This window comes from Mustela putorius, unplaced genomic scaffold (genome assembly GCF_011764305.1).
Source record: "Mustela putorius furo isolate JIRA1106 unplaced genomic scaffold, ASM1176430v1.1 tig00004007_pilon_pilon_pilon, whole genome shotgun sequence".
In the NCBI taxonomy this organism is placed as follows: domain Eukaryota; kingdom Metazoa; phylum Chordata; class Mammalia; order Carnivora; family Mustelidae; genus Mustela; species Mustela putorius.
In genome coordinates this window covers 3,028,283-3,054,702 of record NW_025422145.1, presented here as the reverse complement: position 1 = coordinate 3,054,702, position 26,420 = coordinate 3,028,283, and the positions used below count along the sequence as shown (strand labels likewise).

The window sequence follows — 26,420 nt, the reverse complement described above, 5'->3', positions numbered from 1 at the left end:
TGCATCTTTAGCTATTAGTGTCCTAGATTCGGTGAAATGAAGTGTTTTTCTGTCACTTAGCCCCTCAGCAGTGCCCGGGAAGGGTATCCATAATCTGTCTACTCTTTGCAAAGGAGTCTTGACCCAAAGAAGGGTACAAGCTCCATGTAGGGAACATGAACGGGATGTGCTGCTAGGAGGAGAACTTTGCTGCTGGTTTGGGTCCTGACCTCCTTCTCCTTGGCAGGTTCTCAGCAAAGGGCAGCCCCTGGGCCCTGCCGGAGTTCAGGTGTCCCTGAGAAATACGGGGACTGAAGCCAAGATCCAGTCCACAGTGACACAGCCTGGTGGAAAGTGAGTCTTGCCGGTGTCATGTTGCCTCACAGCTCATGGGAGGGAGGGAGCCAGTGATTGGGCCTGGGAGACCTGCGTTCGAGTCCTTATTTCGCCTCTTACCTGCAGACAAGTTCATGGCTTTCAGTGCCTCAGCTGTTCATCTGTAAAATGGAAGTCATCTGAGCCCTTGGCTCTCTCGGTGACGGGATGATTAAACACGAGTTAATGTCTGTACAGCACTTACTGCAGAGCCTGGCACATAGTAGGCCCACATTTAACAGTTGGGTTTGGCTCTGGAACCTGGAAACTTGGGTTTGAATCCTGGTTCCCCCGCTGAATCGGGTTGGACCTGGGACAAGTTAACAGTAAAGTGTTAACAGTAAAGGTGTTTTTACTTAACACCTTTGGGCCTCAGTTTTTGTCTTTAAAAATGATGATGATGGTGGAACCCACCCCCTAAGGTTAATAGGAAGATTAAATTAACATTATTTCAAACTGCCTAGCATGGAGTATGTGCTTAATAGCGTTAGCTCAATATAGATTTGCTCAATTATGATTTTTTTAATTTTAAAATTTAGAATTTAAAAATTTTCCCACATTCATGCAGTGGCGGGGGGGGCGGCCAGAGGGAGAGAGAATCCCAAGTGGGTTCCATGCCCACCACAGAGCCCAATGCAGGACTCGATCTCACAACCCTGAGATCATGACCTGAGCCAAAATCAAAAGTCAGACACTTAACAAACTGAGCTACCCAGGAACCCCTCAGTTGTGATTTTTCAAAAATCATATTATCACTATTACATCAAAATTATTTTGTAGCGGGAACTGACAACTATTTAATTAACCTTGTTGAGTCAGATTTAAAGTATTTATTTAATGGATTTATATCGTTGAGTTGTAAGTGTTAACAGATGTGCCAAGATTAATTCAGAGTAGTTCCAACTGATAATTTTGAAAGTGTTCAAATCATTACTCCTTCAATATACAAAGCTGACTTAACTGCAAATTAGAAATTTATAATGAGTCTGTCAGTAGGCTATCCAGTTTTTCAATGAGGACTGTTGAAATTCTTTTTCAGTGTGGGGATACCATTTAGTTCTGCTTGATGGATGCCTGCAGGAGGAACACAGGGCTTCCATTTTCTCTAGGCTAGCAGCAGTTTGCTGTTGACCTCACTGGGCAAAGGAACTTGAACTTGTTGAATCTCCTTCATCGGCACAGACTAAAACAATGATCATAACATGCACAAAGGCCAAAATCCCATAGTAATTTCAATTTTACTGTAGCAAAGTGATTTCCAAGCTGTGTCCAGTTATGACAAGCAATACTTTATATGATACCACCACAGAAGAAGAAATTAGGTGGATTTTTTTGTGTCCATTTCACTAGAATTAGCCCTCCTGTTGTCTGGTGCTCGCACATGTGAAGGATTAAGTGTATCAGAATCCTGGGGCCAGGGTTTCCAGCCTTAGTTCCTGTCATTCTGGTCTTGATTTGCCCATAGTTACTTAACTGGTTTTCACTGGAGTCTGGTTTGGTCATCGTAGTTTGTGCAAGAGCCCAGAATGGCTCACACTGTATTTGTTTCTGGTAAAGGACCTCATCTCTTCTGTATTGGTTTCAAAGCTTGTTATCATTTTCCCTGCCCACACCATTAGCAGCGTCTTGTGTTAACACAGACCTCGGGCTGTCAGCTCTGTTCTCTCTTCTTCACACAGGATGCTTCCCTTCCCATCTCTGGTCCTCTGCATACTTCCTTCTCTTCTCTTTGCCTGTTCATGCCTATCACCTCTGCCAAAACGCACTTGAATGTTCTGTGACTAATCCCTACTGAACCACAGTGACTGGTTTTTAAGGTCAGATATCCTTGGGGTTGAGGGAAACATAAAACCTCCTTCCTGTCAGTGCATGGAACACCTGTTCTTGTACACAGTAGGTACTCAATAAGTGCTCTCCAATGTGGATTTGTACAGTGAAGGACTGAATTTTGTTTATGCTCATTTAACCAACTAATGGCAAGTTGGTGATAATCCAGACCTTATTTTCTAATGCTTCCAATATTAGCCATTAATTAGAACACTCAGGCTGTTGAGAGAAAGTTAATTGGTATTTTGTATTTCTTAGGTTTGCATTTTTTAAAGTTCTTCCTGGAGATTATGAAATTCTTGCAACTCATCCAACCTGGGCATTGAAAGAGGTGAGTGTGTCGACGGCTGTGCCGACAGTGTTCAGGTTTGGGAACAAGCATAGGGGTTCCCGTTCAGGATGTGAAAAGGGTTTATGGTTTCTCTGGAAGTAGATGAGAAAAAGACAGTGCTGCGGATTGGTTCACTGGTATTTATAAGATAAAACTCATTGTAGCAGATGTTCCTTCTGTTGTTTTTGGTTTTAGGTGACAATATTGTTTTCCTGCTGTGAAATAGGTCTGTTATTAACTGTAGCTATTTTAAGCTGAATCAACACCAGAAGGACCCGATGAGATTTATTTGTTGTTCTTTTTCCAGTCTGAAACAGCAACCTATAAATATACTTAACATTCTAGAAACAGTTGTACGTGCGCCCAAGGAGAAGGTGAAGGAATGTCCGTGGCAGTTTTGTTTGTACGAACAAAATATTTTAAACAACCTAAATGCCCATTAGGTGGAGAGTAGCGTGGGGTTTCGTCACACAGAAGCCTGTAGGACAGCAAGAATGAGTGAACCAGAGCTCCACAGATCAGTAGGAGTACATTTAAAAACATAATGTTGAGGGAAAAAAGCAAATTGCCAAAGGTAAAGAGACACGATGTTTCTGCAGTAATTAAAAACACTCAGGGTACTTGCACTTACAGAGTCCTATGTAGAAAAAGGTATGGGGACATGCATGGGAGTGGCGAACACCGTATTCATTATGAAACTGGCATCTACAGAGAGAGGCAGGAAGGGAGGTCGGGGTCCACTCGGCTCCCGAGTGGTACTTCTGCTTTTCTTTTTTTAGCTGGTTTGAGTGTGTACAGGTGTTCTTCAGAGTAGTGTTGGACAGAAATAGTTTATGATAAAAGATCAAAAAAAGGAAGAAACAGACCAGGTGAGGATTTGTAATCACTATAAGAAAACAAATTGAGATAAAGTTTAAAGGACATTCTGAGACATTAACTTGTATGTTGGATTTGAGGCTGTGTTTCCTTCTTGCTAAGGCTCTATTAGACTCGTTATGTCAGTTTTTCCTTTATAGGTTTTAAGCATTTATAATTGATGGGACAGTTTCGTATATCAACTTCACTGTGTACTATTCATAACTGGATATTCAGGGGGTTAAAAATGTTTTATTTAAAACTCATGGCTTACACATTACAATTCAAAGAAATTTTAAGTCTTATATTGTTAATTGTATGGATAAGGGGATTTGAGTCTATTAATATAAGATTGTGTTCCCGAGTGGGGCATGCTGTTGAAAGTGTGAGGCTTGTCCTGGGCAGCTGGTACCTGGAAATGAGCGTGAGGGGGCTCCTGGTTGCTGGTTACAGGCTGTGTTCAGTTTGTGAAGATCACTGCACTGTGCCCTAGACTGTGTGCACTTTCTTCTCTATAAACTTTGCTTTGACAGCTTTAAAATTCCATGCATACACACTGTTAAACATGGAAAAAAATAAAGCACACTCATTTTCAAAAATCGCAGCAGATCAAACAGCGCCAAGGAGTGGTAACACAGGTAGAAAATTTGGAAGGTGGAAAAGTGTAAAAGAGGTAAAAGTCAGCTGTGCAAAGGAAGTCATCCTGGTGGTTGACATTTTGCCACATTTCCTTTCAGTTCCGTTCAGTTCTCCCAAACACGTGGCTCTGATCCTACTACGTTCCCAATATTCTGTGTTCATATTTTAGCTGAAACATGTCTTCGTGGTTGTTTAACACTCTGTGAGGGTTTGTTGTTTGGGAAGGTAAAGTCCCCTTCTTCTGTAGGCGAGCACCACTGTGCGGGTAACCAACTCCAACGCCAACGCCGCCAGTCCCCTCATAGTGGCCGGCTACAATGTGTCTGGCTCTGTCCGCAGCGATGGGGAGCCCATGAAAGGGGTGAAGTTTCTTCTCTTTTCCTCTGTGGTTTCCAAAGAGGTAAGTAAAGAACAGTGGAGAACAGACTAGGCGGAGGTTGGGGGTTGGGAGGAAGGGTGCTTGCCGACTAAGAACACACTGTTGAAACGCCAGTCAGGGGGACGTCTTGTCTCAACGTTGAAGAGCATTGCATTTCTTGGTTGACTCACAAGGAATTGGATGTCTGTGGTGGGAGTGGACTGTGGTGGAAAGAGCACAGTCAGACCCAGATGCAGACAGATGCTAGCTCTGCCTCTTATTCTCTGAGTGGGCCAGCCACTTGCCCTTCCTGAGCTCCATTTTCTTGTCTGCAGAATGGCGACCCGTATAGCGAAGGACAGTGACGTCATTTTTTTCCCCAAGAAGTCTGTGCCAGTTTTTAACTTCTCAAACTGGAGTGGAGAAGTTGTCATTTGCTTTATCTCCACCACTATGCCCTATTCAGAAATATGTATTTTGTGATGTAAAACTTGCAAGAATTTTCCTGAAATGTGGCTCTTTGATAGTAATCAGAACATAGTAATGAGAAAGGATGTCCTTTTCTTTTCCCTTGACATAGGATGTCTTGGGCTGCAACATCTCACCGGTGCCTGGCTTCCAGCCCCAAGATGAGAGCCTCGTGTATTTGTGCTACGCGGTCTCCAAAGAAGATGGCTCGTTCTCCTTCTATTCCTTGCCAAGTGGGGACTATACTGTGGTGAGTGGAGATTGGGGTTTTCTGTATGTTTCAGACACTTAAGACACAGCAGGAGCCAATGCCATTTGAGCATTAAGAGGAATAAATGATGGCCCTGCAGTTGTGTGACCATTTTTAGTGTAGTTATTTAGGATGAGACTGACCCTTCAGTAGTGGCTGCAAAAAGTTTGGGCCTTCCTCTTTTACGATCAGCAGCAGTTACGATTAATAGTTTCTCTGGGCTCGCCTCAAACCCCTCGTCGTTTGTGGCCTGCTGGGTCGATTATTACTATTGAATCATATTGTGGGCTCTGAGTAACGGACAGACCCTTCCTTTCAGATTCCCTTCTATAGAGGGGAGAGGATTACCTTTGATGTTGCTCCTTCCAGACGTGACTTTACGGTGGAACATGACAGCCTGAAAATTGAGGTAAGACCTCCCTGCCTTCTGGAGGGACAGGTGTTTGAGTTTCCCATCCTTGGGCACTGGTGTTGCAAACGTGTTTGAGAAGAAGACAACTAATGTTTTATGTAGAAGGGCTGGGCCGTTGGAGAAAACCACAGTCTTGTGCTGTGTTCCAGTTTAGCCGGGATCCACTCTCATGTAATTTCTCCACGTGGAGAAGGTGGAACCCGAGTTACAGCTGCTTTGTTCAGTGAACGGTGTTTATTGAGTGCTAGTGTCAGTCATGAGGTACTGTTCCAGGGGTGGGTGGGCAGTGGGGGACCCAGAAAAGCACAAAATTCTGTTTTTTTTTTCTGGCGTTCCAGGGCCGAAAGAGACAATACGTTTATAAATAAATAAATTAGGCGTATTAGAAGGTGTTCTGTAGAAAAATAAATGAAAATGGAGGTGACACACTTCCCGGTTGAGACAGGTTGCAGTCTTCCTGGGTGCTCTCAGGAAGTCCTCGCCATGCAGGTGACGTTTGAGCGACCAGCTGCTGGGAGAGGGGGAGAGGTGGGGTGCCGCACTGCCATCTATGGGAAGAGTGTTTAAGACGGAGGGAGTGATAGGTGCAAAGATCCTGGGGCCGGAGTGTGCCTAGAGAGCGTGGGGGACCCCAAGGAGGCCAGAGTGGCTGGCTTGGAGGGCATGAGAGGGCATGAGGCAGGGAGAGATGATGGGGCAGATCATACAGGACCTGATGGGCCACTCTGTGTGCAGTTCTGAGGGGGAGAGATGTGAGCCTTTGGGTGCCATGTTGGGAAGAGGTTGGCAGGGGCAAGGTGTGAGCGAGGGACCAGTTAGGAGGCTGTGGCTGGACACCAAGGAGAGCTGAGAGCTCGGGCTACAGGGAAGGGGAGTGAGAGGTGGGGTGACGGATGGAGTGGTGCAACTGGCAAACTCCCTAGATCCAGAATAAGACAGCGAGTGTGTTTTCTCTTGCATTTATATCCTTAATTACAGGAGTAGATAATGGTTACTGTAGAAAATTTGCCAGATAGAGCAAATCCCCCAAAGAAAATAAGTCTTTCATAAATGGACCTCCCAGTGTTACAGTTATTGAAAAAAATTAGATTTTAATCGCTTTCTTTTAATGTTGCATCTGAAAGCACTGCGTTGAAGCTGCATTTGGTAGGAACAAGCTTTTAGGTCACGCACTCGTGGGGTTCTCATGGCTTTTTTAGGGTTCTGTAAAGTGCTTGATGGTTTTGTGCACACTGGACGTGGGTGCGGGTGAGAAAGTGTCCTTGCTTGCTTCAGGGGACTTGCATGGAAGGATGGGGGCATTCCCAGATCTTGACCAAACACCAGTTTTTAAGCAGAGACATGAATGAAATTCCAGGGAGCAGTGTGTAAGTGGCATGAGGTCAGGCGCATCGGGAATGCCTCATTCTTCACGTATTTCTGATGTGACTTAGCTCCTGGCATGGAGAGTAGGTGTCTGCTCACAGTAGTCGTTGACTGGAGAGAGGAAATCAGCACATGAATAAACCACGTCTTTGTAGAAGGATCAAGAAGGGCTACCTGGATTTTTAAAAATCCATTTAATTTTGAAGAAGTTCTCTCAAATGCTTTTGTATGTCTGCATGCATCCATGCATTCATTCATTCATTCATTCATTCATTCATTCATGAGTGCGTGATTTGTTCAGTGCCTGCTGTGTCCTAGCTGATTAATACATGAAAGGTCACTGTGTTCATGGAACCTACATTCTAAAAGGAGGTAGACGAACAATAAATCAAACAAGGACATTTCAGGTATTGGTAAAAGTTTAATGAAGCTAATAAAAGAGGCTAGTGTCCTAGAAACTGAGAGGCTGGGATGGGGGGCGGTGGCAGAGGCCCCTGAGACGGGATGATAGTCAGGGAAGGCCTCTTGGAGGTGGCAGTGGTTTGAGCTGAAACCCGAGTGATGAGAAGGAGCAGCCCCCTCCCCAAACTTCTCCACGTGTGGAAGAGAACTCTCTAAGCCGAGAGGGCAGCTGGTGTGAGCACGCATGTGGTCACCTTGGGGACCCAGAGATCAGGGTGGCTGGACCAGAGTGACCCCGGGTAGAGCAGAGCCATGGCGCTCGCGAGTGGGAGCACAGACACCGGTAACCCAAGCCCAGAGCCCCGTGGTGAGTGAGGACGGTGGCCTCGGTGGAGTGAACGAGGGCGACTCGAATTCGGGTTGTGGTGGCAGAGATGGGACACCTTGCAGGGGTGGGGTGGGAGGCATAGGGTGGATTAGGGTTGGAGCGTGGGCAGGGGTCCCAGGTGACGGTGTGATTAGGGGTCGGGAGATAGGAGCGTGGTACCGTTCCCCGGAATGGGGGCATCTGGAGGGGAGGAGGCAGAATGCGATCGAGGGTGGTGGGGGTGGCCCTCTCAAGCTTGGCCCTGTGATCTTTAACTGGGGGAGTAAGCCTGGAGATCCTTTTTATTCAGTGATTTGACAAATATGTATGTGTTGAGAGTGGAAGAACACAGAGCCCTGGGGAGAGTGCAGTGGTGTGGGAGCAGCACGACCTGGGGGCACTGGGGGAGCTGGGAGGGGGTCTGGCTGGCCTGCGGGGCTCCAGAGGGGGCGGCCGTGCAGGGCAGCAGCGTGCGTGAGTAAGGAAGGCTTTGGCGCTCGGGCACGTGTGAACCTTCTTCCTCTTCTTCGTCTTCCAGCCCGTGTTCCATGTCATGGGGTTCTCCGTCACCGGGAGGGTCTTGAATGGACCCGAAGGAGAAGGTGTCCCTGAGGCTGTTGTCACTCTGAATAACCAGATCAAAGGTTGGCAGCCACATTAGCCCCCGAAACTCTTTCCCGCTTGATCATGGAAAGAATTGGAAAGGGGACAGTCTTTTTTTTTTTTTTTTTTTAATTTTTATATACTTACTTGACGGAGAGAGAGCGCACAAGCAGGGGAGTAGGGGGAGAGGGAAACGGAGAAGCAGGCTTCCCGAAGAGCAGGGGGAGCCCGATATGGGACTCAATATTGAGCCCAGGACTGTGGGATCGTGACCTGAGCTGAAGGCAGTCGCCTAACCAGCTGAGCCAGCCAGGTGCCCAGAAGGAAACAGCCTTCATGACTGATAATAGGCCGACTTTTTGTCTCAAGTATTCTTGTGTAGATGGAGGGGTTGCGCAGTTGTGTTTGGCTCATCTTCTGTTTGCCTCTCTCTGTTTTACAGTCAAAACAAAAGCTGATGGCTCTTTCCGCCTGGAGAACATCACGACTGGGACATACACCATCCATGCTCAGAAAGAACACCTCTACTTTGAAACTGTCACCATCAAAATCGCACCGAACACGCCGCAGCTGGCTGACATCATTGCGACAGGGTGAGGGCTGTCCGGGTGTGGAGGTGCCAGGGTGCTCGCTGGGGGAGGAAATTACCTTCAGTCTGACTGTGTCTTTCTGCTGAGGATCCACAACAGCTTTTAGACACCTGTGAGAAGGTCAGGCTGGTCCCCTGAGAAAGATAGTTGCCAAGTCTTAGAAATGGAAGGTACATGTGGCCGCTTAGGGAACATGATCTTGCTTCAGAGTTAACGGGTCTAAGTTAGAAGAAGAGCTCTTGTCTGACCTCCCATCGGTAAGACCTTCCGTGTCTTAACTCTTGACTTTCGCAGATAGTGTAGTTGCTTGAAAGAAAGTTTGTCCTAAGTTGTGTCTGGTCATTGCGACAGCTCTTCCTGCTTTCTCCACTTACTGTGAGGACAGGAAGGGACATCCGGTGGTTGAGTTTATGTAGTTTTCTCCTACAGTGGTACCGTGTGGTGCAGAGAACCCAGGCCTCATCGCTGGATCTCAGCTCCTTCTCACTGCTGCGTGTTACACACCCTGTAGCATGGGCTTGCCGCCATCTCTCTCCAAGGCCCTGGGTGCTCACTGAACTCTAACTTGAGCCGGGGTAGGGCCGGGGTAGGGCCTTCCTGGGGAGAGGCAGCATGAACAAGGCACGCAGCCTAGAGCAGCATGGTGTCTGTGGACAGCGGCATACGACTCAGTGTCGTGGGGCAGGCCAAGGAAAGTGACTGGGCTGGAGGGCCAGGTCTCAGAGGGTCTTTTCCCATGCCCCACCGGAAGAACGGGGCTTTCTCCCCCAGGAGGCAGGGGGCCAGTGATCCATTTTGAACCTGGAGGTGACATGGTTAGATTTTTATTTGCAGAGAGGCTCCCTGGCAGCAGTGGTGGGAGATGACTCTGAAGGGGACAAGACTAGGACGCAAGGGGCATGAAAACAGACTTGTTGAGGGCTTGCCTGATAGGGAAAATAGGGGCGGGTTGGAGAAGTATTTAGGGGTTCCCAGTTGGAGAAGCAGGGGGGCTGTGGAGCCCCGGCTGCAGGCCCAGAGAGGAGCTGAGGGTTCAGCAGGACCACTAGGTGGCGCTCTTCAACAGATGCCTGGACAGATTGAGCCCGGGCTGCCAGGTAGCTGGAACCTTAGAGGTGTCAGCAGGTAGAATTAGAACAGCAGGCCAAAAATGGTGGGGTGTGAGGGCTGGCCTTGGGAGGATCCAGGCAGTGGGTTTTAGGTACAAGGTTGCGCCTGACTGTCAGGGAGGCCCAGGAGCTGAGTCCTGAAAGCATACTGTCGGCTTGGTTATTGAGGAGGCATTGGTGACGTTTTCTATAGACAAGCAGGGGTCGAGGTCAAGGACTCTGCGACAACTGGGTGATTAGGAAGTACGCAGGTGGAACCCAGTACTTTGTCTCTGTTGTGATGGGGCTCAGAAAACCACTTTGGATTTACTCCCTGCCTTCTTTGCCTTCATAAACCTTTTTGAGCACCTCCTCGGGGTGAGGAACCATGACAGAGGCTGGGTGTGTAGCTCTGAACCCAACTAGCATGACAGAGACGGGGCTTTTGTCTTCCTGGGGAGACAGACTTGGGCTGAGTATGGTGAATTCTGGTAAGTGTGCAGGGAAGAGGGCCGGGGCCCTCACTGGGTCTCTGAGCCGAAGGGACTCCGTTAGCTAAGTGAGGCATTTCCCAGGCAGCAGGAACAGCATGTTCCAAGGCCTCGAGGGGAGGGAGAGGTGCTTTCTGGAAGGTGGCCAGTGTGGCTGAAGGAGCTGGTGAGGTTGGAGAACCCGCGGGTTGTGGAGGTGGCCTTCCCCCCAAAATGGAATGGAAGCAAAGGAGCGATAGGCATCAGGGTGTTTTCAAAACAACAATTTTTTTTTCTCCTGTGGCTGCTGTGTGGGAAGAGATTGCAGGGGGGCCAGGGTGTGAGTGGAGGGACTCGAGGGAAGGTTGTGACAGTATCTGGATGAGACGTAGTGGTGGTGGGACCGGGGTGCAGCAGGGTGGGCGAGAGAAGTAGATGCGTCTGCGGGTGATGTGCGGAGGGAGTCAGTAGGCCCTGTGCTGCTGGGGTCCCAGATTTCTTGTGTGTATTCATTTTTTTCCTTGAAGTGGAACATTTGGGTCGAAGAAAGAAGAAACATACTCGTCGAGCATCTTTGGGAAAATTCGTTTCCCTTTTGGGCCAACGTAGCGCATTTGCCTTTTAATTCATTCATATTTCTTACCTAAAAAAAAAAAAATCCCAATTTATCTGAGAAGGAAGTGCTTTGACTTTTGTCCCAATGATTATGAGAAGAGAGTAATCTCTTCTCACAATGCACCAGAATTTTGAATTCCTATCCATAAACGTATTAAACCCCAGTGAAGGAATTTGTTGACACAAATCACTTTTTAAGGGACTCAGCAGAAAAAACACTGTCCTACCAGCTTTTCAGTTTATTTTTTAAACTAAAACCAGCTTAGGGGCGCCTGGGTGGCTCAGTGGGTTGAGCCTCTGCCTTCGGCCCTGGTCATGATCTCAGGGTCCTGGGATCGAGCCCCGCATGGGGCTCTCTGCTCAGCGGGGAGCCTGCTTCCCCCTCTCTCTCTGCCTGCCTCTCTGCCTACTTGTGAGCTCTGTCAAATAAATAAATAAAATCTTTAAAAAAAAAAAAACTAAAACCAGCTTACATTCGAGGTTGGGGTAACTGGACACTTCTCTCTGAGAGTATGAGCTCAAACAGGCCGGATTGTTAAAATATTAGAGAAGCAGAGAGGTTCAGCTTGGAACAAACAAGACGACACTCCCTGTGACATGTACACAAATCGAGAGAATATGAAAAGTCCTCAAGAATAACTCCTCAGCATTCCCTCTCTGTCCTTTGACTCTCTAAGTGCCCAGAAGAGGAAAATGAGAGCCAAGATGTGTGCCTTCAAATCTACATTACAGGCTGGCACACTTTCTCTGTAGAGGGCCGGAGAGTAAATACCTGCAGGCTTCAGACGGGCCATGCGGCCTCTATGACCAAACCCATATAGCCAGTTTGTACGTGGACAGGCATGGCTGATTCCCATTAATCTTTATTTGGAACTTTAAAATGTGATTTTCATATGATTTTTGGGTGTAAGGATATTATTATTCTTTAGATTTTCTGCCCCTTCTTAGCCCTTCAGAAGTTTGGAAGTAGGGGCACCTGGGTGGCTCAGTCAGTTGGGCATCCGACTCGGGATATTGGCCGAGGTCGTGATCTCAGGGTCGTGAGATTGAGCCCTGTGTCAGGCTCCTTACTGAGCGAGGAGTCTGCTTAAGACTCTCTCTCTCCCTTTTCCTCTTCCCTCTCCTGCCTTCTCCCCCCACACCCCAAAATGATGGAGGTAAAAAGTGGGAACAGCTTTCCTAGGCCATGGTCCTACAGAAACAGGTGGCTGGCTGGACCGAGCACGTGGGCCTTCATTCCTTACCCCCTGCTCAGGACTGTGAGCTCATGTGGCGGGCTGGTCACTGCACTCTAGTGAGGTGACTGGCTTGTCCTCATTCTCAGATTTCACACGCACAGTCTCCCACCCCTTTATTGGTTTCTGCCCCTTCTTATTTGCAGCAGGGTGGGAGTTCCAGCGTCGAGGGTAGCCTCTAATTATCCCGCATCGAAGCCACCTTTCCTTATCTTTCCATCATAAGAAGCAGCGGATTTTTATCCAAAATGATCTTGAAGATTAGAAAATAGAACCTTTCGCCAGCTGAGGATACAGGGGTGGCCTCCAGCTGTGGTTTCTTTTTACACTACAACACGTGAGCAGCTCCAGAGAGGAGATCGTCCCTTGAGGCTGACAGTCTCTGTTGATCTTTCCCAGCTTGGGGACTTGCCTGTTACGTGCTGTTCCACGAGCTCTTGGTGGCAGCGTGTACTCCTCATTGAGAGCCACGTGTCCAACTTGTTACCTGAATGGGGCCTCTCAGTCATAGGTCACTTCTGTGCCTCCTCGCTCGTGTGGAGTTCAGTTCTGGCTTTGGAATTATTTTAAACTTAATGACCTTTTCTGTTCCCATTGCCCTGATCGCTCTTGTCCACAAATTATATATAACCCCAGGCGAGGAAGGCGTCTTAGATGCCCCCGCCCCGTTTCCCCTGGATAAGGCCCGTCTTTTGAGGCTGCTGACGTCTTTTGAGGCTGCTGACGTGCTCAGCCCGAGGCAGCTGCACCAACGATCCAGTTTACCTGGAGCATTGTTATCGTCGACAGGTTTTCTGGAAATTGCTTTCGCAGCCAGGGATAACACCGGATGTCACCCACAACCCATAAACCACCCAGCCGTGGGCCTCCTCTGTGCCTTGTCCCTTATACAGAGAGAGGCTCAATCTTCCTTCCAGAGGTTGCTTTCTGAAGCTGGAGTCATTTGGGCTGTTTTCTGCCTCTTCATTAGGGTTAAACTAGTCCCCAGGAGCCGGGCAGGAAGAGGGATGCTTCATTCGGGCTAGTAAGTGCCTTTCCTGCGATAATTGAGTTCTCATGCTGGAATGAATGGTCCCCTCGTTGCAGGTTCAGTGTCTGTGGCCAGATATCAATCCTTCGCTTCCCTGACACCGTCAAGCAGATGAGTAAATACAAAGTTGTCCTGTCGTCTCAAGACAAGGACAAGTCTTTGGTCACCGTGGAGACGGATGCTCATGGATCATTTTGTTTTAAAGCAAAACCAGGGGCCTACAAAGTCCAGGTATGATGGGTTTTGTTCTGTTTCAGACATTGGGGGAAAAAAAGTGATTTTTAAAGGGTTATTATTAGCCAGATTGGGGTGTCAGAGGGAACATTTCTAGTCCCAGTTTCTTTCTTTCTTTCTTTTTTTTTTTTTTTAAAGATTTTTAAAAATTTATTTGACAGAGAGAGATCACAAGTACGCAGAGAGTCAGGCAGGAGAGAGAGACGGGGAAGCAGGCTCCATTCTGAACAGAGAGCCCGATGCGGGGCTCAATCCCGGGACCCTGAGATCATGACCTGAGCCGAAGGCAGAGGCTTAACCCACTGAGCCGCCCAGGTGCCCCTCTAGTCCCAGTTTCTTAGTTTGAGGACTTCATGTTCCTGCGCGTCACTGTAGAGCAGACAGGCACCCAGTTTGGAAAGGGTACACAGGCCTCTCTTTTTTCCAGTCCTGATGTTTATTGGGAGTTAGCTCCAGCCTGCCAATCCGTCCTCCACTTTCTCAGGCTTTTGGCAACTGTAGAATTTCCCTAAGTCCCCAGATGAACCATTTATTAGTGGCACATCCACAGCGCATGGCTTCTGGTACCCAAAGCCGGAATAGAGCTGGTGTGTTTCTTCACCTCGCCCTGCATTGAGGATGGCCGGTCTGCCACCATTTGACTTCTCCATTGAGGCAGGTGGAAGACCTGGGGTGACCCTGGCCTATGGTCTCGCCATGAGGGTGAAGGCCGGAGCACAGTTGTGGGTGGCAGGCAAGAGAGAAGACAGCCAGAGGTCAGCCCACGGAGCCTCAGGGCCATGGGCCTGCCCGCAGGGTAGACTGTGTCTCAGTGGAGCTGTCTCGTGTCTGTCCTGTTTGTCCCTGACAAAGGGCAGGTGAGGGGACGGAGAGGGCTGGAAAGGGCCCCCCGCCCGCCCAGATGGTGCTCTCCTCCAGGGCACGTGAGAACCCCCCCCATGAGCAGATGGGGTACGAGGAGAGGGGTTTCCCTGCTTCCCCCGAATACAGCACTCTCTGTTCTTTGCTCCTTTACCAGGCAGCCAGCTCTTGGGAGGCTGGCCTTCGATAAGCCTTTGGAAACCCTTTCGAAGCATGAGGGTCTTTTCCAGGGAAGGGCAACTTTGGGGTGTAATCTTTATTAGGGAGGGCGTAGGTGACCTCTGCCCTCTTCCCCAGTCCCTCTTCTTAGCCTAAGGAAGAACCTAAAAGAAAAAGAGGAAAGTGGCTTAATTCTTCTAGGGGGACATCCACATTGCGTTGACAGGTTCAAAGCTTATGTCACGAGTGATCTCAAGCCACGAGAAGGTTCTGGGTCTTAGTGTGGTTTGCACCCAGTATACAGATGACTGATGACAGCCCTGTGTGTCTGTGAGGTTATGCCGGATAGACTTTCGTGCCCTTGGTGGCAGGGCTGAAGGCTAGTTCTTTTGTATCTGAGTAGAAACACGTTTCCTTCCCATGGCCCGTTTGAGGATTGGTTGTGATTATAAGACTAGGCCTAGAAGTGAACCTCTGTCTGTCCTCTAAGTACTTAGCCTTGGCTTGGGTGAATGTTCTGGTGCACTGTAGGTGCGGGGAGCCGCGGCCTTGACACAGACACTGATGTTATCCTGTGTGTCCCTGCAGGTGATGGTTCCTGAGGCGGAGACCAGAGCAGGGCTGACCTTGAAGCCCCAGACGTTCCCTCTTGCTGTGACCGATAGGCCCGTGATGGACGTGGCCTTTGTGCAGTTCTTGGCATCAGTTTCTGGGAAAGTCTCTTGTTTGGGTAAGATGTCAGTTAAAACTGAGAACAAATAGTTTTGGAGGGATTTCGGTGAGTTTTTCCCTGTTGGGCAGTGTTCAAGGTGAATGCCAAAACCACACCTGGAAATGGTTTTTAAGTCCGTTTTGAGTGCGGTTCTTTGAGTACGTGCCACACAGCGAGTCACTGGAAACGTTTCCCTTGAAGTAATTTTGCTTTGGCTCCTAAGAGAGCACATGGGTTTTTTCCCAGCTCTGTCACTTCCCAGCTGTGAGACAGTGAGCTCAGCCTCAGTTTTTGCTTCTGTAGAATGGGAATACTACAGCTCTCAGAGGGTCTTAGAGAGGCTTTAATACAGCCACATCAGGCAATGCGGCACGGATGTTAAGAACGTAGAGTCTGAAATCAGACTGCATGGTCTTACTCCCTTGCTGTGTGACTTGGAGCAAGTTACTTAACCTCTCTGTGCCTTGAGTCTCTCATCTGTACTACACAAGAACAGTGACAGTACCTGCCTTGCAGGGTGGTTGTGAGGAGCGAAGGAATTAGTGTCTGTATGGCATGTGTGAGGGCCTGGGACATAGCGAGAGCCATATAAATCTTTTCTTTCATGAGTAATATTACTACAATGACAGAGGACCCAGTTCTGTGCCTGGAATGAAATGAGTTCTCAGTGATGTTCTGTCTTCTTTCTCTCTTTTTCTCTGGCTGCTTCTTCTTCTTTTTTAAAAGATTTTATTTATTTATTTGACAGAGATCACAAGTAGGCAGAGAGGCAGGCAGAGAGAGAGGGGGAAGCAGGCTTCCCTTTGAGCAGAGAGCCGGATGCAGGGCTCGATCCTAGGACCCTGGGATCATGACCAGAGCCAAAGGCAGGGGCTTTAACCCACTGAGCCCCCCACATGTCCCGTGGCTTCTGGTGCTCCATGAATACTTCTTCCCTCATTTCACCATCCATCTGACATCGCAGGTGGCTCTGTAATATTGTTTTGCCTCTTTTGGTTCCTGTGCTCGCACAGGGGTTTTCAATAAATGACGGGGTGGCTTTCACTGTTGGTGGCTCCATTGTTGGGTACTGATGACCTGCATGGGGGGAGGTGTCTTAGGGCTGAGCAGATGCATGTAGGCAGGAAAGGAAGCCTGTGCTGTCGCTGCCCTTTGGGACATAAGCGGTGGCCAGCCACACCCAGAGGTGGAGGGTTCAAAACGGGGCTATCGCTGGTGAGGGCAGCTGCCGGAGGTGCTCCTGTCTCTGTTCTGCAGACACCTGTGGTGACCTGCTGGTGACGCTGCAGTCCCTCAGCCGCCAGGGCGAGAAGCGGAGCCTCCAGCTCTCTGGCAAGGTCAACTCAATGACGTTCACCTTTGACAACGTGCTGCCCGGAAAATACAAAAGTAAGACCCAAAGATGGCATCTCGTGGCCCTCATGTACTTCTTGTCTTTCAAAACTTTCCGAAATCCAGCTCTCGGTTTGCATCCCAGCTGCATACCTTTACTTGTCTTCCTCACCCCTTGACCTTGAACATGTGTTATTTAGCAGTGGGTGATAAGGCAAGAATTGCTGTTCCCTGCCCTCACTGACACTTTGTCAGGACAACCCACGCGAGTCTTCTGTTTGGGGAGGGTGCCCTCATTCATGCCATTTTATTTCCAAGTGCATGAAAGAATGACACTGGTGTCCTACCACTTAGCAGCTGTGTGATCTCCCTGAGACTCAGTTTCGCCTTCTGAAATAGGAGTGATACGACTTTCTGTAGAGTGCAGAACAAAATGAAATAGAGTTTGTATAGTGCCTGGGAAGCAGTAGGTGCCGGCCAGCACTGTTTCTCTTTTCCCTCCTGCTCTCAAGAAGTCACCCATGGGCTGTATTTCTGCTTTCTCAAAGCTCAGTTTGGAGCCACTGGCAGTGAATAGCTTATCAAGTAGGCTATTTTATCTGGGAAGTTATATTTTCTCCTCTGTCTGGTGTTGGCACTAGGGCAGGGGGCCCAACTGCCTGTTTTTATAAATAAAGTTTTATTCAAACACAGCCACACTTATTTGCTAATGTATTATCTATAGTTGCATATATGCTGTGAAGGCAGAGTTGAATATTTGCACAACCTGCAGAGTTGAAAGTATGTATTTTCTGGCCCTTTACAGGAAATGTTTACTGCCCCCTAAATATCTTTACTTGTGAGTGTGCTCTTTAGACACCATCAAATTTCTTTCTTACCAATGTTAATGACCACAAGTTCCATTTTTCTCTTTAGTTCTTATTTTTTTCTAAGCATTACTAGTTATATGGTGTGTGTGTGTGCATGTATATGCACATACACATTTTAAAAAGTTAAATCACTGTAATTTTTACTCAGGGAGGTGATGTGCTCTGTGCCCATGTGTGTCTGTGTTGTGGCTTTTCCAGTAAGCATCATGCATGAAGATTGGTGCTGGAAAAACAAAAGTCTGGAGGTGGAAGTTCTAGAAGATGACGTGTCAACGATTGAGTTTAGGCAGACGGGCTACATGCTGCGATGTTCTCTTTCTCACGCAATCACTCTGGTATGCCTGCCTCGTAAGGGTTCTCTTGTTTGGAAAGTGGGAAGGTACTGGCATGCAAAGGAGATTATAATCATCATTAAGTCAAATGGCCTTTTCTGCCCGCCCCGCTTACTCCCATATTTAGGAAAGCATAGCCAGTGAGCTTTTGAAACCCCTTAGAGGAAGGATGCCTTTGTTTGGGAGATTTTCTTGTCCTGGCCCCAAATGAAATTCTAACTTTAATGAATGATTTGGCACAGCTGTAATGTGGAGCACATTAGTTTTTTGGTAGCCCTGGGATCATAATACACACTTCTTGGGGTTTTAGTGAAGTTTAAGTAAATCTCTTCTGTGTTTGGTTTCCTTGGTGTATTCTGCTATTATTTTTGGTAGGTCCTGCCGAGTCAGTTTCTCTGGTATATTTATTCTGGGGCAAAGGACAGAGTGGCTTGGATCTTACTGTCTTGGTGATGGAGTCTCCCTAACAGTCAGTGCCCCCTGGGTTTCAGGGAAGAGAACAGGTGTGTAGGCCTGTCTAGGTCCATTCATGAGTTTTCTAGAACTTTTTGGCTTCTGGTGATGGCACACATCATCGTCAGATTCCGATGGAGAAACTGAGGCAAGTGGCAGTTAAGCCATGGCTCATGTTAGACCCTTGGAGCGATGGCAGCATGTGTTTCCAGTGCCAGGTGACTGCCCTACCTGCTTCACAACGGGTGCTCCCCAAGCAGTGTGGCTGCAGGCGATGGGTTTGTTGGTACCCAGCTGAGAGTAAGTGGTAGACAATTTAGGACGCCGTTCGTCCTTCAACTCTTCAGCGGGTGTCTGTTTCCCTTCAGACGAGATCCACATTCCATAACAGTGGCCAGCAAGGCCCTTCCCTCACCCCCAGCCCCCTACCCCTCTCTCTACCTCGCTGCCTGGTGTCTGGCACGCCCGCCTTCTCTCCACCTTCACACCGGGCTCATTCCTTCTCTGGGCCTTTGCACATGCACTTCCCTCTGCCTGGACCGCGGCATCTTCTCCAGCAGTGCGCGTGGTTGGTTTTCTGTCGTCATCCAGGCTATAGCCCAAATGCTGCCTGCTCAGGAGAGATCCTGCCCTCAGTCCAGCCAGCCGAGATGTCCCTGCCACGCTCCTGCTCTAGCCTGCTTCCCTGGCTGTTTTTGCCCACCGCTCTATTACTTATTAACTGAAATCTCATTTATTTGTTGACCACATTGATTTTCTGTCTTCCTGTATTAGAATATAAGCCCCCTGAGAGCAGGAGCCACGTCAGCCACCAAGGCCCAGCCCTGGGCTTGTCCCATAGCAGGTGCTCAATAAATATTAGTTGATTGAATGAAAAGCATGTTTTTGTGGGAAGTTTTTGAAGGTTTTTAATTTTCCTATGGCACTCAACTGCTCAAATGATTAATGGCTAAAACACATGACTGGTTCAGAAACAGAAATATTATTAATCATCTTAGTGTCTTCATCTCCCCTAGTAAGTCATTGTATTGGCTTTGGTCTCTTAGGAATTTTATCAGGATGGAAATGGACCTGAGAACGTGGGGATTTATAACCTCTCCAAAGGAGTCAACCGATTTTGCCTGTCCAAGCCTGGTGAGTCTGGAAGGATTGATGGGCTCTGAGTTGGAGAATGGAAAGGCACCGAGGATTGTGATAAAGGCCTTTTTTTCCTCTCTGGGTCCTGTTTGCGTCAGACTATCAATTTTGGTTGTGGTTGTATCCTGGTTTTTCTGTCTCTTTCCTCTGGAGGACGCGGTATTTCGACTCAGAGAATTAGAGTGGGGGGTCTGGAGAGCATTCCTGGTCTCCAGGATTCGAATTGGGTAGAGGCAGCTGGGGCCTTTCCCCTCGAGAAATACTATACCGTGGGCCAGTGACCTCTCCTTAAGAGTGATCTTTTGAAGATAAGAGTTGGATCATCTCCCACCTTGCTTGATATCCTTCAGTGGCTTCTCTCCCTTTGGAACAACTTTACTGAGGTGCCATTTTAGACCATAAAATTCACTCATTTACAACACACACAAAAAAATCCTTTCAAGGATTTCAGTAAACCTACCCAGTTACGCAAGCATAACCAGAATCTGGTTTATAGTATTTCATCACCTGGTGATATTCTTCATGCACATTTCCAGTAAAGGTCTGCTCCAAGCCCCAGGCAGCCACTTATCTATTTTCTGTGTCTATGGATTGGCCTTTTTTGGACATTTCATATACGTGCAATCACAGCAGAGGTGCGTGGATCTCATTTCAGGTTTTAGTAGGAAGCATGGCCACCAGATGGGTTAGTGACTGTTTTGGGGAATAAATCGTGAGGATTCGAATCTTCCTGAAACTGACTGTATTCCTCCAGCAAACGACTTAGCTGTTACCCCGTCTAAGTTCATGGCATACAAGTGTCCTCTGCAATCGTTCCATAAATTTCTGGGCCTTCTTCTGCTCCATGCCCCATTTTAGGAATATTTCTAGGAAGGAGGTCAGGCTGAGTGTAAGAAGGTGGTTATCTCTTGGATCTCTAACAGAATCTGTTAAGTGGAAAATTCTCGGTCTCACTTGTGGTAGAAATGGTAGAAACGTGTTTCCTGTTCTCCGTGTGCACATCCCTGTTAGCTTGGTCTGGGCAGTTGAAACTAATGTGAGCTGTTCAGTTATGGAAAATGAAATCCTGAGCTTGTGAGGGGTCAGGAAATGGACCAGGTCGTTGTGAAGAAGCAGCCAGAGGCAGCGGAAAAGGCATCTGGGATCTCATTACTGTACATCTGCTGTGTGTTTTGTGTTCGAGTGAGAGGTGCTGCCTGTAGATTTTCAGTGCTGGACATGCCCAGGGTGATAGACACCCTCCTCTGAACGTGACTTCTGATTTCCTGGCTGCAGGTGTGTACAAGGTGACCCCTCGCTCCTGCCACCGGTTTGAGCAAGCGTTCTACACCTACGACACGTAAGCTGGGTGGTCACCGCCTGTGGTGTGTGTGAGCCTCTGGAGGAGAGTGGGCGCGCACCTCTTCTTCAGTTATTTCTGAAAACCAAAAGGAGATTTTTTTCTGTATTTTTTCTGGGAGAGGTAAAATTAGGTATTAAAAAAAAGAATTTCCACGTAAGGATTTTAAGACACTTAGATAAATTATTGTTGTTGTTGTTGTTATTATTTTTAGAAAGAGAGTGAGAGTGTAAGCAGAATATGGGGAAGGGCAGAGGGAGAGACAGAATCCTAAGCAGACTTCATGTCCAATGCAGAGCCCCACACTGGGCTCAATCTAATGACCCTGAGATCATGGCCTGAGCCGAAATCAAGAGTCGGGTGCTTCACTGACTGAGCCACCCAGGCCCCCTGACACTTGGATAAATTATTGAGTAAATGGAGTTGAGATCTCTTTCCTTGAAATTCTATAAACCCAGGACGGAAGGCTGAAGTTTTCAAGTGGCGTAACTTTCTTGGTTAAATCCTCTAGCCTTCACTGATGGGAGTTTCTCAAACTCCAGACTCCCATTTTTACATTTCTTAAAAACGCTGGAGGGTTTCACTGGGAATTGGAGGTGTCAAATTTTGGAGTAGAAAATTAGTTTATTCTTTCTTTCTTTCTTTTTTAAAGATTTTATTTATTTATTTGACAGAGAGAGATCACAAGTAGGCAGAGAGGCAGGCAGAGAGAGAGAGAGAGAGGAAGAAGCAGGCTCTCCGCTGAGCACAGAGCCTGATGTAGGGCTTAATCCCAGGACCCTGAGATCATGACTCAAGCCGAGGGCAGAGGTCTAACCCACTGAGCTCCCAGGCGCCCCTAGTTTATTCTTTAAAACACTGATAGGCATGTCAGGAGTACCTCACCCGAAACTTAGAGCAATTCTGTGTAGTATATTTCAGGGTCCAAACGGTTGCCCATAAAGGGTGTGTCTCTGATCCTTTGAGAACAACTAGGTGATGTTACTGGTGTTTTCTTCTCTCTTTGATTTATAGGTCGTCACCTAGTATCTTGACGTTGACAGCCATTCGCCACCATGTCCTTGGAACTATCACTACTGACAAAATGATGGATGTCACTGTGACGATCAAGTAAGACTCGTGCTCTGCGGTGGCCTGAGCACAGTGGGGTGGTGGACGAGGCCCGGGGACTTCTCCAGCAGACACTCTGGAAATTATTTTTGATTTCTTATCTCTGGGTTTGTGTACAGACGGCCTTTCCTCTTACACAACATAGCCGTAAATTCACCATAGCCTTGATCTCTCCTTTTATGATTCCGGAATTAACTGTGGATTGAGGAAGAGCCTTCTGACAGCTCGTTTCTGTGCCTTAAATTTCTGTTTGAACCCTTTACACTTCCTGGCTCAGCTAAGGGGGAAAAAATTCTCTACCTTGTTCGCTATATTTCAAGTGTTTTAGGAAATTCAGAGAAATTGCCTGTTTTTCTTGAGACCGTTTCTTGAAGGCTGGGCAAGTAGAGATGGCACCTGATTTATGAAGGATCATGAGGGAGAAGGTCTATGAAAGGCAGTCCTTCACCGAGGGTCAGGTTCATGCGAACGTCATCTTTGAGAGAAATTTTACAGTGTGGCAAGGTGCGTCTAACACCCTAATTTTCTCAAGAAATGGGAGAATTTTGGCCATGTGACTATCTTTGTGAGATAGAATGGAAACCTGAGTAACTTTTCCCCTCCTTACCTTAAGTGACCTTCTTAACTGTGTCTCCATCTCTCTGTCCACTGCCTTTTCTACTTGTCCTCCTATGCCGAAAGTGTTTGTGGAGAGTCTTTGGTGTTCAGGGCCAGCCCCTGCATATGTGGGACTTAGAAGCCACAGGGGACACGGACAGTTGACCAGGTGTTGCACACAGAACTGTTACATTGCACCTGCTATGAGGGCTTTGTATTGGGCCCTGTGAGGATTGGGGGGACCCGCAGGGGAGGCAGGCCAGTAGCCCCAGCCCGTGTTAAGGGTCTTTGCTTTATCCCAGGGACACTAGGATGTGTTTTAAGTAGGGGGGTGACTTTTTGCTTCAAAAAGCTCCCACTGGCTGCTGAGTGAACAAGTAGAAGCAGCCCACGGGTGGACATCCCTTGAGGCAGGAGTCCCGGTAGGCGCTGATGGGGGTTCAGCCAGACAGATGGTAGTGGGCTGGGGGGCAGTGGGCGGCCGGGAGGGCTGTTGAGCAGATAGAACCGACAGGATGTGGCAATGCACCGAGCAGTGGGGTCAGGAGGAGAGTGGATTGAAGGGCCCCACATCCCTCAGGGGAGCCAGGTGTCTCGGAGATGGACTTGGGAGTATTTCTTGCAGACCCAGAACTGTGCCCGGTGCTGGAATAGCGCCTTTTGCTATTCTCCTGCTTGGAAAGTAGCAATTAACTGGTGGGACTAGAAATTCATGTTCTTACCAGTCATGACCCTGTCTTCTCTTATTTTCAGTCTTTATTGAATCCATTTTTGTAACCTCAGAGGGTGTTTTGTTTCATTTGCTTGTGCTGGGGATTGTATGAGATGCATGTACCGGCGGGACATGGCTGCCTGGATCCCTCCCAGGGCTCTTGTGCTCACTGTGTCCCACACTGGACTCCTGGTTGTTGCCCTCCACAGACCCAGTCTTTGTCTCTCTCAAGATGGTCCTAGACTCTTCCTTCTCCCGCGTCCCATACCCAACCAGTCCATGCGCAGATCCTTGGCCGTACAGTGAAAGATGCCTGCCATCTTGTCCCTTCTCAGCACTTTGCCTACATACTCTCTCTTGTCTGGATCGTGGCTACAGCCATCGTCCCTGGCCTGTCTGCGTTCTTGCTTCATGACGGTGTGTTTTCCATGCAGAAGGCAGAGTTCATCCTTTTGAAGTAGAGATCATGTCATGCCTTTGCCTGTAGCTCCAGTGGCTCTCCGTCCCACCCCAAGTGGAATCAGGTTTACAACAAGGCTTGCAAAGCCCTACTCTGACACCTGCTCCACGGTGACCCTCTGACCCCTCTGGTTCTTCCCTGGGTCCCTCTTCCCAGGCCACCTCTGTCTTCTGGCTGTCTCCCCAAGAAAGCACCCTCCCAGGCTCCAATGGCTTTGAACTTGCTATTTTCTTGCCCACCATGCTCCTTCACCAGGGAGCCCAATGAAGAACAGCACCCCCATGTTCCCAGCACTCTATCCTTCCATGCTGCTTTGTTTTTTTCTTGTGCTTACCTGACATCATTTTCTGTTTGCCCTCTGCCTCTTCCCACTGGAATGCGGATTCCACACAGTCAGGGAATGTCTTCTGTCCAGCGCACCGGTTCTCTAGCAGAGTGTTCTCGGTTAGGGTTGAATGAAAAAAGATGGTGGTGTGCAAAGACTTGCACATCCTACGGGAAATCTGACACTTTCTTCAAGTCAGAAGTACTTCATCCCAGCCGAGAGCTCCTAGATCTGCTGCCATCATAAAGAAGTTCAGTTTTTATTCTTTTAAGAAATGATTGGTATGTTCGAAACTGAACTGGAGTGTGCCACTGTGGTGGCCTTATAAGGGGGTTGGCTTTTTCACTTGTGGATGACTCCTTGTTGAAATGTCAGATTGCCACCGACTGCAGGGATAAGTGACCACCTGCTCTGGGCGGCTCCTTCCTTTCTTCCAGATCTTCCATTGACAGTGAACCCGCCTTGGTCCTAGGCCCCCTGAAGTCTGCGCAGGAGCTGCGGAGGGAGCAGCAGCTGGCCGAGATTGAGAGCCGCAGGCAGGAGCGGGAGAAGAGCGGCAAGCAGGATGTGGGGGAAGGGAGGACCAAGCCCCCCGTCCAGGAGATGGTAGAGGAGCTCCAGGGCCCCTTCTCCTATGACTTCTCCTACTGGGCGCGGTAAGCTCGCGCTCTCCACTGCCCTCCGTTCTGATCGCCTTCCTAACGGAGGGCAGCACCAGCTGCATGGAATTATTTTCATTGTTTTAGGTCTGGAGAGAAAATCACTGTCACACCGTCGTCCAAAGAGCTGCTCTTCTACCCGCCTTCCATGGAAGCCACTGTCAGTGGAGGTAAGCGTCCACTCGGGGAGCCAGCGACCCGTCTCTGCAGCCGTTCCTTGACCTGCATTTAAAAACATTTCTGTGTATTTGTTCTCATGAAACCGTCTCTGTACAGCTTCTGAAATCCCCTTTGGCACAGAGCTGTGACTGCTTGGCGAGTGAGTGAGTGAATGGAAGGTCTTTGTCGATGAAAGTGACTCTGGTTATTAGAACTTGGGCCATCGTTCTGGAGAAGGACTACCCACTGTCTTCCCTGCATTTTTAGTTTGCCACCAAAAGGCAGGTGAAAAACAAAGCCGTTGCTTACAGAAATGTGAGCATTCGCCACCAGATGTCTGAACTCTTCGTGGTGTTAATACTTGTTGGTAGGGGTGAGCGAGGGTTTTCTTCAGACAATTAGAATTATGGCTGGTGGAATATTTGTATTTTGGCTTCTGATCATTTCCTCTTTTTTTTTTTTTTTTTAAGATTTTATTTATGTATTTGATACGGAGAGAGAGAGAGAGATCATAAGTAGGCAGAGAGGCAGGCAGAGGGGGAGAGGGAAACAGGCTCCTTGCTAAGCAGGGGGCCCGATGTGGGGCTCGATCCCAGGACCCTGAGATCATGACTTGAGCTGAAGGCAGCGGCTTAACCGACTGAGCCACCCAGGGGCCCACTGATCGTTTTGTCTAATGTTATGGGTTCTTTAGGTCCTGGGCTTTGACGTGATCTGTGTTTGGAAGGAGGGTGTACTGAATAGCGGGACTTCCCTGCGGGCAGCCCATTTGGAGTGAACTCCTACCTCAGGTCCAGTTGCATAGCCTCTTACCTGCCAGAAAGGCCTTGTGACAACAGAGAGAGGGGTAGTAAGAACCCAGCCTTTGTCAGATTTATCTGCTGACATTCCCAGTCATTGAGCAAGGCCTTTCAAGGATAGAGGCATGGGTTCCCTGATTCTTGTGGTTTCTGTTAAATGTTAAACAACCTTATTTGGAGCTAGCTTCAGATACCTCCATTTCAGGCCCCTCTTTAGTGGGAAGCCCCCAGCCAGAATGCCCCCTCCCACGACAGCTAGGTCCCATTCTTCTGTTTCTTCTCTGTTTAGAAAGCTGCCCAGGAAAGCTGATTGAGATCCATGGGAAAGCTGGCTTGTTTCTGGAAGGCCAGATCCACCCAGAGTTGGAGGGAGTCGAGATCGTCATCAGTGAAAAGGGGGCGAGCTCACCCCTGATCACAGTCTTCACTGATGACAGAGGCGCCTATAGGTAAGGCCTGCTGAAGAAGTATTTGCTTGAGACCTGGTGGAGAGCCCAGGCTCCGGGGCTGATGAGGCCTCGCGCAGGTGTGACACACAGCCACCTGGCATCTCCTTGCTTTTGTCCAGTGTGGGGCCCCTGCACAGCGACCTGGAGTACACTGTGTCCTCGCAGAAGGAAGGCTATGTTTTGACTGCGGTGGAAGGAACCATAGGAGACTTTAAGGCGTATGCTTTGGCCGGCGTCAGCTTTGAGGTAACACGTTTTAAAAAGTGGTTTTATTGAGGTATAATAATTGACATACAGTAAACTGCACATAAAGCCTAAAATTTGATTATTTTAGCACATGGGTACACCCTTGAAAACAGTGACAGTCTGCCACGCCACTGAGTTTCCTTGTACCGCCCCGCCCCGCTGCACCCCTCCTGCTGATCTGACCTGCTCTTTGTCACTAGTGGGTTAGTTTGCGTT

General features: G+C 48.4%; 1 protein-coding gene across 1 annotated transcript in view; it reads left to right on the top strand.

Annotated features, from left to right (window-relative positions):
* The window catches only part of LOC101681600 (nodal modulator 1), a 54,878-nt gene that overhangs the window by 8,141 nt on the left and 20,317 nt on the right, over positions 1-26,420 (top strand). Inside the window, exons 5-22 of the mRNA XM_045071920.1 lie at positions 227-333; positions 2,440-2,512; positions 4,254-4,406; positions 4,945-5,082; positions 5,402-5,491; positions 8,167-8,272; positions 8,674-8,824; positions 13,316-13,490; positions 15,102-15,243; positions 16,483-16,614; positions 17,625-17,761; positions 19,258-19,345; positions 20,624-20,687; positions 21,702-21,797; positions 24,329-24,547; positions 24,638-24,720; positions 25,799-25,958; positions 26,078-26,204. Of these exons, the coding sequence (XP_044927855.1) occupies positions 227-333; positions 2,440-2,512; positions 4,254-4,406; positions 4,945-5,082; positions 5,402-5,491; positions 8,167-8,272; positions 8,674-8,824; positions 13,316-13,490; positions 15,102-15,243; positions 16,483-16,614; positions 17,625-17,761; positions 19,258-19,345; positions 20,624-20,687; positions 21,702-21,797; positions 24,329-24,547; positions 24,638-24,720; positions 25,799-25,958; positions 26,078-26,204 (2,241 nt within the window). The remainder of the gene's footprint in view (positions 1-226; positions 334-2,439; positions 2,513-4,253; positions 4,407-4,944; positions 5,083-5,401; positions 5,492-8,166; positions 8,273-8,673; positions 8,825-13,315; positions 13,491-15,101; positions 15,244-16,482; positions 16,615-17,624; positions 17,762-19,257; positions 19,346-20,623; positions 20,688-21,701; positions 21,798-24,328; positions 24,548-24,637; positions 24,721-25,798; positions 25,959-26,077; positions 26,205-26,420) is intronic.